The sequence below is a fragment of the Mandrillus leucophaeus genome, unplaced genomic scaffold (assembly GCF_000951045.1).
Source record: "Mandrillus leucophaeus isolate KB7577 unplaced genomic scaffold, Mleu.le_1.0 Scaffold1262, whole genome shotgun sequence".
Lineage (NCBI taxonomy): Eukaryota > Metazoa > Chordata > Mammalia > Primates > Cercopithecidae > Mandrillus > Mandrillus leucophaeus.
The window spans coordinates 306,725-325,573 of NW_012101010.1; the positions used below are offsets into that span (position 1 = coordinate 306,725).

The 18,849-nt window shown below is 42.6% G+C and overlaps 1 protein-coding gene across 3 annotated transcripts; it reads right to left on the minus strand.

The window, feature by feature from the left end:
- Positions 1–1,347: 1,347 nt before the first annotated feature.
- On the minus strand, positions 1,348–18,252 carry OCIAD2 (OCIA domain containing 2). 3 transcript variants are annotated; one of them, XR_001005131.1, is made up of 6 exons: positions 17,966–18,252; positions 15,712–15,839; positions 9,351–9,404; positions 5,553–5,600; positions 4,321–4,438; positions 1,348–1,531 (listed from the first exon to the last, which is right to left on the minus strand). XR_001005131.1 is itself a non-coding variant. In XM_011972037.1 (6 exons), exons 2-6 carry the CDS (start codon positions 15,775–15,777, stop codon positions 1,497–1,499), a joined length of 300 nt encoding a protein of 99 aa, XP_011827427.1. In that variant the 5' UTR covers positions 15,778–15,839; positions 17,966–18,133; the 3' UTR covers positions 1,348–1,496. The 3 variants fall into 3 exon arrangements, 2 of the variants coding, with proteins under 2 accessions (XP_011827427.1, XP_011827428.1); XM_011972037.1 differs by lacking the exon at positions 4,321–4,438 and adding an exon at positions 11,351–11,447 and having other exon boundaries at positions 17,966–18,133; XM_011972038.1 differs by lacking the exon at positions 4,321–4,438 and adding an exon at positions 11,351–11,447 and having other exon boundaries at positions 1,354–1,531; positions 15,712–15,862; positions 17,966–18,139.
- Between the last annotated feature and the right edge of the window lie 597 nt (positions 18,253–18,849).

An 18,849-nucleotide genomic window follows, 5' to 3' on the forward strand; every position in this document is an offset into this window, starting at 1 on the left:
AAATCTGACAGGAGAATAGGAGTCCAACTCCTGGAGTTGCATTGGTTACCTCTGAACTCCCTAGAATTCTAAATTTATCATTCCATGTATTAATTATTCCAGTGATTCCTCCCATAAATAAGCTGTTCCTTGGGCGAAATGAGAAACAGTTTGGGAAGCTGTGTTTTTTGTTTCAGGCAACTAGTAGTATATTAAAGAACCCCATTCTTGACGGCTGCCCACGAGCATGTGCCCATTAGCTAAGCAGATAACCTAAAGACAATGAGGCCAGGCATGGTGGTTCACACCTGTAATTCCAGCACTTTGGGAGGCAGAGGTAGGTGGGTTGCTTGAGCTCAGGAGTTCAATACCAGTCTGGGAAACATGGCAAAACCCCATTTCTACAAAACTACAAAAATAGAGGGCATGGTGGCACACACCTGTAGTCCTAGCTACTTGGGAGGCTGAGGTGGGAGGGTGGCTTGAACCTGGGAGGTCGAGGCTGTAGTGAGCTGTGATCATGCCACTGCACTCCAGTCTGGGTGACAGAGCAAGACCCTGTCTCAAAAAAAAAGATAACAGTCACTTCCAAACTCCACTGCTGAACCATACTGTTGAACCATAAGGTCACCAGGAGCAGGATAGTTGATTCATATTATGACACTTTCCAATGAAACACTTTTCACTAAGTTAAAAATGTTGCCTCTACATTTTAGGAAGCACTCCTCATAGCTGTAAGACTGTCTTGACCTGTTTCTATCTCCATACACATTAATTTTCTTGGGGTCATGACTTCCTAACTTCTTCAACATTAATTCCAGTTCTCTATCAGAGAACTTAAAACACTGGAAAAAAAAGCAGAGTAAAAGAAAGGATAGAGGCTAATCTGAGAAGACTTAATTATCTTATTTAGTTGTAAGCAAGTTGGTGGGGGGGCAATGTCATTTGTATGTGTGAGGATTTCTAACATGTTTTGCGTGTGTGCGTGTGTGCGTGTGTATGAGATGGAGTCTAGCTCTGCCACCCAGGCTGGTGTGCAGTGGCACAATCTCTGCTTACTGCAACTTCTACCTCCCAGGTTCAAGTGATTCTCCTGCCTCAGCCTCCCTCTCAGTAGCTGGGATTACAGGCATGTGCCACCACGCCTGGCTAATTTTTATATTTTTAGCAGAGACAGGGTTTCACCATGTTGGCCAAGCTGGTCATGAACTCCTGACCTCAAATGATCTGTCTGCCTCGGCCTCCCATTACAGGCATGAGCCACTGCGCCATGCCCCAACATGTTCTTAAAGAGTAGAAAAACATGTAATGTTTAGTTCACTTCAGAGCCTTCCATGTAATACATTTCAGTGAGTGACAGACACGATATTTTTGTTCCATTAGAAGTATTTTATTTTAAAGTACACTTGAAATTTTAAATGTTTACAAATTCAGAGGTTTAAAAAACTTCGAAAGTCACAGACACAGAGTTTAGGAAGCTGAAGGCTGAGAGTCTCCCTTCTCACTTAATCCATGCTTTATTTTGCATTCCTCACAGGTAAGCAGGCAGTGCCTAGAAGAGAAGCAAAAATAGACAGTGGTTTGTACTTTGACACTGGAAGCTCTAGTCTTTACATAATATTATTATTCTTATTATTTTAACATAATTTTTAAAATAGAGATGGGGGAATAGTCTATCTATGTTGCCCAGGTTGGTCTCGAGGGCTCAAGGGATCCTCTCACCCACCCCTCTTGAGTAGCTGAGACTACAGGCATGAACCACTGCACCTGCCTTTAAAACAATATTAGATATATAGTCTATGCTAAAGTTCACTAGCCTTGTTTTTTTCAGAAATAATAGGAGTTGTTGCTTGGTTTATGGCCCCCAATATTTCACCCCTCAAAAAGCCAATAATGAGCTTTATGTTGAAACACATGGTTGTATTTGTGGTCAGGGTCAGGCAGGGTTTGAACATCTTGATTCTTTTTGAATTCAAGTAATTTCTAACAATAGCATAAAAATTATAAACACACAGTGCATTGATCCAGGATTAAACTATATGCCTATGGAGTTAGGTTTGGACACACATGTGCACATATATATATATACACATAATTTTTTAAATTAAAAAAATGATACTTCCAGAATTTCTGGTTTATAGTTTGCCGAACTTGTCCCAGTTTCCTTAGGATACCAAGGAAAATGCACAGCTTCATTCTAGAATAATATTCACATTTGAATATGGAATAGATGTCGAGTCCCTTCTTGCATTAAAGTTTTATAATCTTACAAATTCAACAAACATTTACTACTATGAGGAGTTGGCAACAGGATAACTTTATGCAGGACAGTGATAGGATGTGTTTTGAATGATAGAAAACTCATTCAATCTGGCCTGGGTGGGAAGGATTACTTCGAAGGTAGCAAGGCCGGAAACTGCTACTGTAAAACCCTGAAGAGATGGATGAGGAACCCCTTTCTCTCACTTATTTCCCCCCATTGCTTTGAGAATGAAGTGAAAATCCTTAGCATGGCATAAATTCCTTCAGGAGCTGACTTCTACCTGCCTGGACTTCCAGCTTGTTCTCTGCCTTTCCCAATAGCTCTTTATGCTCCAGCCGTAGGATGTATTTATGGTTCCCTTTAAAAATGAAAATTTCTCTTCTCTACATACTATTCCTGGCCTGGAATCCCCTTCTTCAACCCTGCTATAGCTCCTACTATAGCCATAGCTCCTGCTATAGCTCCTACTATAGCCATAGCTCCTGCTATATCTCCTCTTGTCATAGCTTCTGCTGTAGCTACTACTACTTGAATCTATTAAGATTCAAGTCAAGCATCATCACCTACTCCAAGAAGTCCTTAATGCCTATTCCTTAACCCTCCCCTCCACCTCAACTTAGTTAAGTGCCCCACTCTACTTTCCCTTAATTAAGAAATCAAATAGCTTTGTGAATTATTGCCTCTCAGATTTGCTGGTAATGGCCCTTCACATAGGGCATAGCAATTGGTTATCAGCTATGAATGCAAGCCCAGAGTGGGGCTTTTGTGGCTGGCAGTGGGAAGGCAAAATGAAACCACAGAACGCAGAGCTTAAAGGAGCCCTGGAAACTAGTTACTTCAGTCACCTCCTTTCACAATGGACATTGTCTGAAAAATGTAGATTTCAGTCTTGTGTTCATAATTATTCTGAAATCCAAAGTTGGTTAATTGCAAAAGACACTCCTGAAATTGAAGAGGAAGAGGAAGCAGTCAACAACATTCTCTCCTTTACTTGTGATACTTTTTCTTTCTTTTCCTACACAGACCAGAATCATGTGGTCAATTCCTCCTCAGCAAGCTGACTCTAAAACACAACTTAGCAAGGATGGACCGAAGTTGGTGTTGTCTGTAAAAATGGAATTAATGATTCTCTGGTGGCCTTGCTTCTGCAATGGGAAGAGTAAGGGTTTGGAAAACAGATGATCTGAGGTGAAAGACCCTTTTCCACCCACTGCTAATGATGTCACCTTCAGAAGGTCTCTACAGCTCTTTGGGTCTCATGCAGCTCATCAGAAAGAGACAGTATTGAAGGGCCCATCTATTACTACAGGACTAGGGAACATGGCTTTCCAAAGTCACATAGTTAGAAAAAGAACTTGAGTGTTTTGACTTCTAGTCCAGTTTGTTTTCATCATATTGTGCTGCTTCTCAGATAGAAATCACTGTGACCAGTGAGGGGTCTTTAGAGAAATGTGTTCCCAACACTAATCTGGTAACTACTATAGTAAAAATAGCTAATGTTTACTGAGCACTTACTGAGTGTCACGAATAATCATTTCTATTCTTTACATCTCATAAAAACTATCCTGATCACTATTTTATACAGATAAGGAAATTGAAGATCAGAGAGCTTAAGAAACTTGCAGGGTCACACAACTTAGTTAAGCGGTAGAACTGGTTTTCAACCCAAGTACTATAACAGCAGAGGTGATGCCATTAACTCCAAAGTCATATTGCCTATTTCCCCTATAGAGAATCATCATATATACAGTATTAACATAGAAAAAGCTCTGAGAAGCCCTGCAGTAAGGAAACCTGTTAAAGTTTTGTGTAACTCTGGGATGGTGGAAGCCATAACTGCTCATTGAGGAATTCTTTAGAAACTTGCACAATGTTTGAACACAGTAGGTTCCCATTAAATATTTATCAAACAAATGAAATTGGTAAGTGTAGTAACAAAGTCAATGCTAAACTTGAGGATTAAAACTTTTTTAACATGTGAATTTTAAAAAGTGTGTTTAATATAATAAATAATGAATAATCTTTCATTTAATTTCTTATAATTACATTACAATCCCTCAACCAAACAGATTACAAACCTGTTATGCTGTGGACCAAAACCAGCCCCACGAAGCTGATCTTCAAAAAAATAGAATTTACTCTGTCATACTCCTATGTATGATACCTTTCCAAGGCCAAATCCCAAGAGACCAGCAACTGTAAAAGCAGGTTGGGAGAGGTCATTTAAAGGTTGAGAATCTTCTCCATTAGTTATCTTCCAGAGCTTTAAAAATTAACGCTGGTAATTTTAAAATTAAAAGGACCATGCTAAATCAATGAATGAAGACTTTGAGAAGGAAGTCTCTATTAGAAAAGAACAGGATTGGGAACTGGAGACTTCCCCATCTCAACTTTGAACTGGTGGTGGAAGGGGCAGGACAGAGCAAGCCACAGTGCTGTCCTGGAGACAGATGGCCAGAGAGGGCCCACCTGTCAAGCAAATGGTTGAGGCCACTGGGGCAGGGGAAGGTGGCTGGGTTGTGGCTATAGGCAGCTTCCAAATCACTGGGTAGAAATGCCCCTAATCTTCCTTATGGCCTTGGAGTAGTGGAGAGTTTCAGTCTCTCTTGCCTACGAGGGAGAGGGACCCTCCTATGGAAGAGATCTCAAATCTGTTCCTCCTGCTAGGAATGAATGCGGTTTCAGACTATCAACTAAAATGTGTCCTTTTTGTACATAAAACATCTGTTGATACTAGGTGAAGGAAGATGAAACCCCAAGTTTGTGGTTATTCTATTATTAGAAATCCCCTGATTCTTAAAAATTACTGATTTTTTATATCCATTGTAGAAAACATTTTGAAAAGACTAGCCAGGGCAAAAGAGGAAAATAAAAATCCATAAAGGATCTATCATTCAGAGGCTCTGCTACTGATAATCTCATTATATATCCTTCCAGTCCTTCTTAGTCCATGCTTTAAGGATGGTCTAAGAAGAAGTCCCTACTGCTAAGCTGTATATCAGAAAATGTTGAGTGAACTAAGAAATGCAGACTAGCAGAAAATAGAGGTTGATTTTTTTAAAAGTCAATATAGGTAGTTTAGTTAAGCTGGACATTCATATCTCCAGTTGCTAGTGATGTCTTTTTTTTTTTTTTTTTCAAAATTTTATTTATTATTATTTTTTAAAATAGATACAAGGTTTCACCATATTGCCCAGGCTGGTCTGGAACTCCTGGACTCAAGCAATCCACCCGCCTCAGCCTCCCAAATTCCTGGGATTACAGACGTGAGCCACCACACTTGGCTTGCTTTTTTATTTCTGTGACTTACGTGCAACTTTGGGCAATGATCCAAATCTAGGATTAGCTGCCAAATAACCTAAGGAGTAATACAGAAATACATTATTATTTCATTTTATAACTTAAATTATAAGTTATTCTTAAAGTATAAAGAAGCCTCCAAAATTTAAGACATATAATTTCTTAAATGTATACATATTCTGACTTTAGAAAGATGATCTTGGCCGGGCACAGTCACTCACACCTGTAATCCAGCACTTTGGAGGCTGCGGCGGGCAGATCACTTGAGGTCAGGAGTTCGAAACCAGCCTGGCCAACATGGTGAAACCCCGTCTCCACTAAAAAAATACAAAAATTAGCCAGCCATGATGGTGGGTGCCTGTAATCCCAGCTACTTGGGAGGCCGAGGCAGGAGAATCACTTGAACCCAGGAGGCAGAGGTTGCAGTGAGCTGAGATGGCACCAATGCACTCCAGCCTGGGTGACAGAGCGAGACTCCATCTCAAAAAAAAAAAGGAAAAACGAAAAAAAAAAAGGATCTTAAAGGAGTTATGATTCAACTCTCAGTTGAATTTAACTGCCAGATAGTCATTTTAGGCAAATTATAAATATTAGCTGTAATGTGTAGAAAAATAATATGAAACAGACAATTCAAGACTGATTCAAAGACATCAAGCAAAGGTAGGGCTGACAACAGTGTTCAAAGAGATTAGTCATCATCCTCTTTTTTTTTAAAATTATACTTTAAGTTAGGGTACATGTGCACCCTCTTTTCTTTTTAAGTAACTCAACATAGAGAGTTTCCATTTGGAGATTCACAGTGTATATCATTATTTTACAATGCAAACAGTACAACTCATGGTAGTTAGAATAATGGCCTTTTAGAGATACCCACATCTGAATTCCTGGAAAAGGTGAATGTATTAGGTCCCAAAAGGGGGATTAAGGTAGAAAATGGAACTGATGTTGCTAATCAGATGACTTTAAAGGAGAGAGATGATCAAGGTGGGCCCAATGTGATCCTTCAGTGTGGAAGAGGAAACGTGACAGGACAGAGAGATGGCAGCAAGAGAAGAACTTGGCTCAATGTTGCTGACTTTACGGTCATAGGAAGGGGCCACCGGTTAAGAAATATGCGTGGTTCTAGAAGCTGGAAAGGAAAAGGAAGCCCATGAGCCTCCAGAAGGAACACAGCTGCGGTGATGCCTTGATTTTAGCCCAGTGAGACCCATTTCAGAATTTTGATTTCCAAGAACTGTAAGATAATACATTTGTGTTGTTTTAAGTCACTCTGTTTGTGGTAATTTGTTAGAGATGTTATAGAAAACTGATATTAAACTCCGAAAAAATATGTTAGCATAGACGCAAAAAATGGTAGATGTCTTGGTCTGTTTTCTGCTCCTGTAACAGAATACCACAGGCTGGATAATTTATAAAGAACAGAAGTTCACTTGGCTCACACTTCTGGAGGCTGAGAAATCCAAGAGCATAGAGCTGGCATTTATGAGGGTTATCCATGGCAAGGAAGTGTAGGAAACAGAGAGCAAGAGGAGAGGCTGAACACATCCTTTTTATCAGGAACTCACTCCCATGAGAATGGTATTAATCCATTCATGAGGGTGGAGCCCTCATAACCTCTTAAAGGCTGTACCTCTTGATACTGTTACAATGGCGGATAAATTTCACCCTGAATTTTGAAGGGGACATTCACACCACAAGCAGTAGATTTGGAGTAGTTTAATACTTATAAAACATAATCTGGGCCGGGTGTGGTGGCTCTTGCCTGCAATCTCAGCACTTTGGGAGGCTGAGGTGGGCAGATCACTTGAGGTCAGGAGTTTGAGACCATCCTGCCCAACATGGTGAAACCCTGTCTCTACTAAAAATACAAAAATCAGCAGGATGTGGTAGCACAGGCCTGCAATCCCAGCTACTATGGAGGCTGAGGCAGGAGAATTGCTTGAACCCAGCAGGTGGAGGTTGTAGTGAGCCCAGATCACGCCACTGCACTCCAGCCTGAGTGACAGAGTGAGACTCCGTCTCAAAAACCAACAGACAAACAAAAAACCCATAATCCCCATAGATGTCCCAGCCACAATATTTTTATCTGTGTCAAAAATGATCTGAAAAATGCTATCTTCAAATTGTAAAAATACAATCATATTTAATACATGACCTTTATGGACAAGAATGATATTGGTCAAAGTGGGATTCTCCTAGATATGTGACATGTGGTTTTTGAGACTCAGAAAAGAACTAGGACTTCTTCCCTCATATTTACTGGTACAAACGTTCCGTTTAAGATCCTGGTAATCAAGCCTGGGTGTGATGGCTCACGCCTGTAATCCCAGCACTTTGGGAGGCTGAGGTGGGAGGATCACTTGAGCTCAGGAGTTTGAGACCAGCCTGGGCAATATAGTGAGACACTGTCTCTGCAAAAATTAAAAAAAAAAAAAAATTAGCTGGGTGTGGTGGCATGTGTCTATAGACCCAGCTACTTGGGAAGCTGAGATGGGAACGTCACTTGAGCCCAGGAAGTTGAGACTGCAGGGAGCCATTATTATATCACTGCAGTGGATGAAGGCGAGACCCTGTCTCAAAAACAAACAAATAAACAAAAAACCAACAAAACAAAACCCCAAGACCCCCATAAAATCCTGATAATCAGAAGCCAGGCATGGTGGCACGTGCCTATAATCCCAGGTACTCAGGAGGTCTAGAGGGGAGGATTGCTTGAGCCCAATAGTTTGAGGACAGCCTGGGCAACATAGCAAGACCTTGCCTCATTAAAAAAAAATAATAAAAATAAAGCAAAATCCTGTTAATCAACAGTGTTTGATAAAATAGGCTTAAACAGGATAAGGTGCCTTCTTGCCACCTGTGGACTAAGGAATGTCTCTGGGTTCTCTGATCAGGTGGAGACAGGGAGGAGATGAAGAAGGAAGAACAGAGAGGAAAACAGGAAAATGTTAAGAGGCAGGGAGAGGTTATGTGGGGAGATGCAAGGCAGCTGCTGGCCCTTACAGTCTCTTGTATGGAGGAGACAGGGTGCCCTCCTCAGGCAGATGCAGCCTCTTGCCAAAAGAAATGGCATGGTGGACACAGCTTAGGGTGGATTTCAGTTTCCCCCACCTTCTCCCTGGAACATCCTTATTTGTGCAGGGAACCGTCTGTCTAACCATATACAGAGGCCCTGGGAGACACTGGACTCCGGCACAGAGAAAGGCACAGGATTGCTTCTCTGTTGTTCCTGTAAATGAAGCAAATTTATTATCTTACAGTTCTTGAGGTCAAAATGGGTCTCGCTGGATGAAAACCAAGGTTTTAACTGTGTTCCTTAAATGGGCTGCATTCCTATCTGAAGGCTCGAGGGTTTCTTACCTTTCTATCTTCTTGAGGCTGCCCACATTCCTCCACTAATGGTCCCTTCCTCCATCTTCAAGGCCAACAATGTTGAGCTGAGGCCTCACATTGCCACCTCTCTGATTCTACCTTCAGATCCTGCCTTTCACTTTTAAGGATCCTTTCAATTGCACTGGGCCCACTTGGATCACCCAGGATACTCTCCCTATTTTAAAGTCAGGTGATTAACAACCTTAATTCCATCTGCAACTTTAATTTCCTTTTGCCATGTAACCGAATATATTCACTAATTCTGGGGATTAGGATGCTTTCTGGGGAGATAGGGACTTAGGCTGAAAACAGACAGAAGTCTGTGGAAAAACATCCTTCACCAAAAAATAAATGTCAAGAGCCAAAAAGCTTCCAGGAGGGTCACAGAAAACTGGACGCTCTGAAACTAGATTATTTAACAAATATAGAATCTTACCTTGGTAGACTAGTCCCTGGGTGACAAGCATGCTTACAAGAGAAAAAGGCAGAGCTGTAAAGCAAAAATGTCCTTCAATATTGGTATTTCAAAAATTGGCACCTCACTGAGAAGTTAGGGAGAATTATTCTGAGTTTTTTCTCTTACCTTCTTTGGCAGTGAATTTTTGTTCATTTGTTATTTTACTTATTCAACAAATATTTATTAAGTGCAGTATGGAGAATTTTCTTGGAATCTTCTCCAGTCACTTACCCTGAGGCACAGCATTAATTTGAACCCTATTCTACTTCATGTCTAACATCCACTTGTACTGAATGCCATCATGCACAAGATTCTAAGCACTACATATAATAAAGGCATCTTAGGGTATATGTACATTTACCTGTTGAATTTGGGAGTTGCCTTTAGCTATGTGTGTATTTTGAAATTTTCAATCCTACACAAATGTTAAAAAGCAATATAATAAACTCCTACATACCTTTCATCTAGATTCATTAATTGTGAACATTTTGCCAAGTTTGCTTTATCTAATTTTTCCTTTTTTGTCTGAGCCATTTGAGATTTGCAAACATTATGACTCTGTCACTAAATACTTCAGCAGGTGTCTTCTAAAAACTAGAATGTTTCCCTACGTAATTACACCACCATTAGCATGGTCAAAACATTTATACTTCTTGAACACTCGTACTCAAGAAAAATTATATTAACTTATACACAATCGTTATTCAAATCTCTCCAACTGGCCCAATAGCTGTGGGCTTTTTCCAACTCAGAAATTCAGGGATCATACATTACACATATTCTCCTATTTGATTTAGTCTAGGACAGTTCCTTGTCTTTCTTTTTCTTTTTCATGACATTTTGTCTTACAATTTGTATTTGCCTGAAGACCCAAATTAAAGATCACAAGATGACTATGTTCATGTTAAACATGTGTAATGTTTAGCTATAATTTTAAAACAGAAAATTTAGTCTGGGAAAGGCAGTTTCTAGTTCTGTCCATCAATATGTGTCAAATAACTTCTCTCAAAAGCAGAGAGTAGTGATAAACATGTAGCTCTTTCTAGTTCAACCAAGACAGATCAAATAGCAACCAATTTTTCCACTCATAGCTACCCTATAGTGGGCAAATGGGTCATACTGAAGTGTTAGTCTACTAGGGCCCAATTAAATTTTCTGACAACTCATAGGTTGTAAGAAAACACATGAATTTCTAGAAGCACAGTCAGTAATCCTATAATGTATAATGAATATCAGCTTCTAGTGTTATTTCCCAAACAGGTGATACTAAATTTGAATGACTTAAGAAATCAAAATGAGTATTTCAAAGTATACATTATCCACACATCAGCAATGTTGCAAAATATCAAGACTGTATCTACAGGTTCTACTATGCCATTTTCAAATACTGAATTACACATTTTTTTAATTGGAAGAGACCTTAATGCACAGCCTGATTGTCTTATGTGAGGCAGGCTCAGAAAGAGGAAGTGACTCAGCTGAAAATGTTATTTCAGAGACAGTGTAAGAGAAGTATTAATGGAACGTGGCCATTTTTCATTCATTTGAGAAATATCGATTAGGTATTTCTATGAACAGGGCACTGTGCTAGGCTATAGAATGAAGGTCCAGATGAACTTGACATTATTTCTGAACCCTGTGAAACTTAGAGTCCAGCAGAATGTAGGAAGGTCTACTCTTTGGGAATCAACAAAATCTAAATAATTGTCTTGGTACACATTCTTGGTCACATATTCTTGGTAAAGGGAAGAATTACGTGTGCATCATTTTTTGCTAAGTGAGGTAAAGTGCTCCTTAATCAGATATTATCTCTGCCTTAAAAAAGGTCTGAACTTGGATTTAAACTCTAAACATCCCTGAATATCAGAGTTCATCAGATATTTATGCAAAGTCTCTGCTCAAACGTGAGTCATTACCACAATTCTAATATGAATATTTAGGCAGTTTACTGCTGCAAATACAATGTTAAGTACAATTACCTCTCTTCCAGAAACTTTCTTCCTGACATTCTCGCATAATCTTTGAGATCTCTGCTCTGTGGATGTGCAGTTTTGATTTTGGACAAAACAACAGGCTCTGTAAGGAAAGTTATATGGTGAGCTAACTGAGATCATCCGAAAATCACCCATTTGTTTTCTCCAGAAGTGAACAGGGAGGTCTCTTCACTTGTAACACAATGTGTGTTCTGTACCGGAGGCAGCCCAAAGCAATGATAAATTTCCAAGAGTGCTTTCTCACTGGGAACACTGATGGACTTAGACAGCAGAAGAATTCTAGTTGGAGAGTGGGAGTGATTCACTGGCGCAGGCAGCAAATTTGTGGTCAGGTTGAATCCCTGCTGAGGCCACATTTCCTTCCCTACCTCCATGCCTCTATGTGGTTTACTGTACCTAGAATGCTGTTCACTCTCGCCACCTGACTGGTCTTAACACCCAGCTGAACATTGTCTCCTGGGTGAGGAAAGAGATTTTCCCTATAGCACACAGTATTTAGACATCGAGCATCACACTCAGAGAACCTATGTACACGAACTTCTGTATGCATTTTTAAACTGTGGACTGCTTTTTATTATTTGACATAGTTTACTTTCAGTCTGGAGGCTTTTTTTTTACACATTTATAAATGGTGTGCACATAATTTATGGTGCAACTATTGACATGATTGACATAACTATTTTTATTAGTTCTGTAGTATTTTTTGGAATTTATTTATTAAAAATTTTTAAAATATTTTAATTGCTGTGGGTACATAGTAGGTTCTGCAGTGGTTTTTTTGTTTGTTTTTTGGACAGGGTCTCATTTGTCACCTGGGCTGGAGTGCAAGGGTGTGATCTTGGCTCACTGCAGACTCTACCTCCCAGGTTCAAGCAATCCTCTTGTCTCAGTTCCCCTAGTAGCTAGGACTATAGCGACAATGGGGTTTTGCCATGTTGCCCAGGCTGGTCTCGAACTCCTGAGCTCAAGCAATCTGCCCTCATCAGCCTCCCAAAGTGTTAGGATTACAAGCCTAAGCCACTGCGCCCAGACTTGCAGTGTTTTTTCAATCAAGTTCATATGCTATCATCTAGACCAACTCCCATCTTTTACCATTCCTTTCGCTTTGTAGGTACATAGCTTTAATCACTCGCTCTTGTCCACATTCTCCACACCTTCCCCTCTGCCCATCACAACCATTCTGAGTGTTTAATGTTTTATTTCTATCCATTCTTGCAAAATGTTCATTATTTTGGGTGAATATATCTTTTTAATGTAAATAGCACTGTTTTATATATTTTATTCTTAAAACATTCTCAACTCAGCTCTTTGCTTTTAAGGTCCACCCATGTTGCTGTATTCATCTAGTCTGCTGCTTCTAACTGCTACATAACTGTGCACAATGCCTCCAAGTTCCCACCACCTCATGCTCCTCTATGGACCCATGAGAGAACATTTTTCAGACATGAATCTAGAAGTAAAGCTCAGGGTGTGCATATTCTCACTGTGACAGAGTCTTGCTGACCACTCTCTTCAATGACTGCAGTCTCCACTCCTACCTGTAGGGCCTGAACATTCCCTTATGGCTACGTAGCCTGTGTAAGAGCTAGGTATGGGTAAAGAAGATTCCAAGCAAGTTAAAGAAAGAATTTTCTAACACTTGGAATTATCCAGTTTTCTAAGCTGATAGGTATAAAGTAATATTTATTATCTTGTTTGTACTTCTTTGATAATGAATGTGTTTGACTATCTCTACATATTTTTCAGCTACACTGCCCTTCTCCTCTGGTTGTCAGGCAATTCCTGTAATTGCCTGGGTTGTAATCTTTTCTTATATATTGGCTCATTAATTTTTTTTGTGGAAAAATACATACATATATAACATTTATATATGTTATAACATATTGTAACATTTGCCGTTTTGACCATTTTATTTTTATTTTTATTTTTTTTAGAGACAGGGTCTTGCTCTGTCACCCAGACTGGAGTATAGTGGTGCCATCATAGCTCACTGCAGCCTCGAACTCCTGGGCTCAAGTTAACCTCCCACTTCAGCCTCCTGAGTAGCTGGGACTATGGGTGCACACCATCATGCCTGGCTAATTAAAAAAAACGTTTTTTAAATAGGTTAGGGGTTCTCACTATGTTTCTCAGGCTGGTCTTGAACTCCTGGCCTCAAGTGATTGTGATTGTCCCGCTTTGGCTTCCCAAAGTGCTGGGGTTATAGGTATGAGTCACCATGCCTAGCCCCATTAATTTTTTTTTTTTTTAATTTAACTTGTTCCTTACTATAGAAGTCACACTTGTGTTTCCTTGTTTGTGAATTATTTATGTGGGTTATTTGCCATTCATCTCCAGGGTTTTAGTGTTTTTCTGGTTGAGGTGCAGCTCCTTAACTCTTGAAGCGTACTTTGATTGTGCTGATCTTGCCACTGTCTTTTTAGACTCTTTCTGTGAAATAGATGTCAATATACAAGATGGTCACCATTTCTTGAGCACTTTGTATGTGCCTGGTCCTGTGCCAAGCACTTTACATGCATGATGTCAATGAAAGGGGTGGAGAAACCCTCTGGCACCAGTGTCTGTGGAGCTCTACAAGCAGCCCAAGTGGGCAACCTCCCTCTTCTCTCCCTGCAATTCCCCAAGGCACAGTGCAAAGATGCTGTAAGTCACAGGGTGAGTCACAGCAGCAGGAGAAGGAGTTGCTCTCAGTCTCTACCTACCTTCCTTCCTCAGCACAGGCATGCCTCCAGATGCCCAGGGTGAATATTTGCTCTTGCTCTTGGCAGTGCCTGGGGCAGAAATAAGGACTGCCTCCCCTAAATAAACAAATGCACACACCCTGGCTATCACAATTGCTTCCAGTCCTGCAGTCAACCTGTAATCCCAGGCTTTGGGAGGCTGAGGCGGCCAGGTCACTTGAGGTCAGGAGTTCAAGACCAGCCTGGCCAACATGGTGAAACTTCATCTCTACTAAAAATACAACAATTAGCTGGGCATGGTGACAGGTGCCTGTAATCCCAGCTACTCGGGAGGCTGAGATAGGAGATTCGCTTGAACCCGGGAGGTGGAGGTTGCAGTGAGCCAAGATTGTGCCACAGCACTCCAGCCTGGATGACAGAGTGAGACTCCATCTCAAGACAAAAACAAAAACAAAAACAAAAACAAAAACAAAAGGAGCTCTGGTTATCATTTTCTGTATAGCCATAAATGTTTGATGACTCCTCATTTCACAGAGGCAACTCAGGTGTCCAAATAATTCTCCTTGTGACTTTCTATCATTTTCCTGTTTGCCTCGCCTAAACTTTGCTCCTTGAAAATTACTGCCTCCATACACTATTTTTAGCTTGAACATGAATGTCATTGACCCATCAAATGCTTTCTCTTTTCTTCATTGACGTATTCCTGAAATACACAGTATCCATTCCTAACAAATTGAAAAATTATTTCCATGTTAACACTTTGGTTCTCAATCTGCTAGCTAATTAGTAATTAAGGACTCTGCCACCCTGAACAGGAACACCTGTCAGCAGCATAGGATTAGCGTGATTACTCACAGTAATAAAAATGTGAAAAATAAGCAAAATATCACCTGTAATCCCGGCACTTTGGGAGGCTGAGGTGGGAGGATTATTTGAGCTCAGGAGTTTGAGACCAGCCTGGGCAATATAATGGAGCCTCCATCTCTAAAAAATAAATGAATGAATAAATATAAATAAATAAGCAACATATATAATTCTGTTAGAGTCTATTAAGAGTTTTGCTCTGCTCTCAGAAACCTCTTCAGTTACTGACAGTTCATCTAAGAGTTAGTAAGGCTGGATTCCAAACAGGAAAGAGTATAGAAAGGATTTTGTAAATAAAATTTTAAATTTTAAATGTCAGCTTCTTTTCAAAGCAGCTGAAAACACACTTTCCTTCCCCATCCTGTTTTCCCTGAGCCCATCCAACAAAGTGCCAGACTGAAAAAAATAAGATGACTGGTTAAAGATGAAATTTAATAAAAATTCTCTATGATATATATTTTTTCAGATGGCAGGTCCTGCAATTAAAAGTATACCTGACCAGGCATGGTGGCTCACGCCTGTAATCCCAGCACTTTGGCAGGCCTAGATGGAGGATTAATTGAGGCCAGGTATTTGAGACCAGCCTGGGCAATACAGTGAGACCTCATGTCTAACCACAAAAAAAATTAGCCAGGCATGGGGGCCTGTACCACTCATCCCAGTTAAGTGAGAAGCTCAAGTAGGAGGATCATTTAATCCAGCAGTTCGAGACTGCAGTGAGCCATGATTGCTCTCAAGTCTAGGTGACAGTGTGAGATCGTGTCTCAATCAATGAATTGATCAATAAAGATAAAAGTATACCTGCTTGCTTGGTGGTGGCAAATGGGTATCTTTATCTTGGTTTCCACGAGTAGACACTGAAGCCATGATGACTTTGTATTTGCTCTCCTTCCAGTTGTTTATCCTCTGCTTACTCCTTGACCCAGTGCCTAAGGAACCTAGAAGAGAATCACTATGCCATGACTGAATGTTTGTATCAAGCTTAAAAGCATCCTGAGGATCCACTGGAGTTATCTGGAAAACTCGTTTTTCCTTTTGTCATTAGTCCATCTGCAAACTCAGTTTCTAGTGCTCCTCTTCCACCAGCACACACACATTCACTCACTAATGGGGACAGATCAGATTTAGAATAGAGTGAAATACCACACTGTGCACTGAGTGTCGATTATGTGCCAGGCCAGGGGATATGAAGAAGGATAAGACAAGATCACCACTGAAGGAATTCACAGTCCAAAAGGGGAGATAGACAAGTCAACAGTTACACAACATGAAAAGGGTTCCCTCGAGGTGTGCACAGGATGCTAGGGAAGAAAAAAAAGCAGGGTTCATTCCATCTAGTCAGGTCACAAAAGGAACTAGGACTCCTAAGCTTTCAGGAGGATCTGTGGAGGGTAGATGGACTCTGGGGCAGGAGGACGAGGTTGGAAGGTGGTGCACTAGTGCAGGCAAGGAGTTACAGGAACCTGAACAAAGACCTTGGTGGGAATTTAGCGTCTTTGATAGAGATGCTAAATTTGGGTTTGGAAATGTTGGATTTGGGTGCCTGTGGGGGAAAACAGTGGAATTAGCCACTGTTAATATACGACAATTTGGGTCTGGAGTTCCAGAACAGGGGTAGGCTTGAGAAATGAAGTTGGGAGCTGCCATCATAGAGATGAAAGTTAAAGCAGGGAACTTGAACAAGTGTGTCTAAAAACAGTATTGGAGAATATGAACATTGAGCCCAAGGGAATATTGAAAAGAGAAGAAAGAAATATTAAAAAAAAAAAAAAAAAAGCAGGCCAAGGAAATGACTGAGAAGGAATAGCTGATATAGAGGGGAGGGAATTTCTGAAGGAGGCAGTGAATCATCAACATCATTACATGGCTTAGAAAAGTGGACCCTGGATCTGGCAATTATGGACATAATCCAGGTGGACTTTGAGCCTCCTCCTGCCCCCGGTGGCCACTGCATTCTGCAGCCCTGAACTCCACCACTACCTCTGCTTTTCTTCTGCAAAATGAACCTCTTATACACAATTCTGTTTCCTACATCAGTTACTAAACTTCCAGGCATTTGAGCCAAGGGGACCCGTGCTCACACCAAGTTTCATCGCAGGTGCCTAATGTGATTACAGGGGCACCACAGTGCCCTGCATGGGAAAGTACTGGGGTCAGAGAGACCAGAGTTCAAATCGCGACTCTCTCCCCCTGCCATCCCTGTGCTTTGGTGCAAATGACTTAATCCGTCTGTGCCTCAGCTTTCTCCACTGTTAAGTGGGCATAATGGACCAACAATGGTGAGGGGCCGTTGCAGGAATGAAGATGAGGATGAGGATGAGGGATGCTCCATAAAGCCCCCCGCTCAGCACCCAGCAGGCTGAGTCTGAACGCACGAAGGGGCGGCTGTCAGAGTGGCCCTGCACACCTTCCATTTCCTGAGCATTCCCAGGAAGTCTTTGCTGACCAGGCCAAATTAGATTATCTTTGCTTAGCCATTAGGCCGCTGCCCTATATTGGGAGGCAAAGATACCTCTCAGCTTCGGTGGCCAGGTCCCCTGGCACCCACTTAGTCCTCAGTCTACACCTAAAAGCAAGCCTTCTGAGGGTCTTGCCTTGCAGGTGTAGCTCCGACCCCCCACGCCGGGGTGGTCCGGGGACCCTCTGTTTCTTCAGTGGTGGGGAAGGGACCCGTGAGTTCGTGGGTTCGTGGGTGCTGACCGGCGGACGTGCGGAGAAAAGAGCGCCGCAGCATGGGGGGCGGGGGTGCTTCTTAGTGGAGTGGGGCGCCTGCCCGGCTGGACGGCGGGCGGGCGACACCGCACTTTCTGGTCCAGTCGGGGGAGCCGGGAGTCAGCCTACTGGAGACCGCCGCCATCCCTGGCCAGAAGCAGCCAGCGCCACCCCCACGCTCTCCAGCCCCTAGCCCCCGCCGGGGTCGCCAGGGTCCGAGCAAAGGGGGAGTGGGGGGCGGCCAACGTTGCGCCGCGCCGCCTTCAAAGGACTGCCCTGCGGAGCTGCGTTCCCCCAAGGCCACTCCCTCCCGCCGTTAACACCCCCCGGGGCGGGGGCTCACCTGTGTGGTCAGGGTCGCCTCCGAGGCCGAGTCCCTCGCTGCCGCCGAGCCCTGCAGGCCTCGCTCCTCCGCGACTGCACGGCCGGCCAGCTCCAGCCTCCCGAGTACCCCACCTGTCTCCCCGGCTTCCTCCCCGTCCTTTGTGTTTTCTTCTTTTGCTCCGCCTCCTCGCCTGCCCGCTAAGCACTTAAGCTGGTGAAGTCACCCTACTGCCACCTGGCAGTCACTTTCGCTGTTGGTGGCAACCCAGGCTGGAACCTAGCTCTGGCTGGAATCCCCGCCCCGTCCTTAAGGCTTGTCCCGACACCAAGTAGGTTATAGTTCCTTTGTGCCTTCCAAATGACTCCCTTCCTGCAGCAATCACAGCAGCAACAGCCGTGTATTGCGCCCCCGCCCTGGGCCGGCGTGGGCATCACCTTTGCACTCCTTTCTGCAGCCCTGTGGGGCGCCCACTGTGACCTGCACTTCACAGACGGGTCATCTGAGTCGTGCAGGCCACTAAGGGAGCCCGGAGTCAACCCCAGGCCTGCTTGGCTCCCAGGCCTTCTCTTTCCATTGCTCTTTGTGGGTTCCCTCCTGCCTCCTGTCCCTCCCCAACTCTGACTTGTGGAGGGAAGCCGTTGACATGTGGGGGTACCTTTAATACCGACATTACTTGTTACCAGAGAGGGGTCCCGATCCAGACGCCAAGCGAGGGTTCTTGGACTTCGCGCAAGAAAGAATCTGGGGTGAGTCCCTAAAGTGAGAGCAAGTTTATTAAGGAAGTAAAGAAACAGGCCGGGGACGGTGGCTCACCCCCATAATCCCAACACTTTGGGAGGGAAAGGCAGGCAGATCACATGAGCTCAGGAGTTCAGACCAGCCTGGTCAACATGTTGAAACGC

Bases quoted from the DNA above. Each gene is read 5' to 3' on its own strand.
- OCIAD2 (XM_011972037.1), bottom strand. From the start codon at position 15,777: ATGGCTTCAGTGTCTACTCGTGGAAACCAAGATAAAGATACCCATTTG. The intron at 9,405-11,350 runs GTAATTGTACTT...TTTGCTTTACAG, and splicing joins AGAAAGTTTCTGGAAGAGAG to CTCTGCCTTTTTCTCTTGTA. The intron at 1,532-5,552 runs GTAAGTCACAGA...CTTCTCTTCTAG, and splicing joins ATCATTGCCCAAAGTTGCAC to GCACTGCCTGCTTACCTGTG.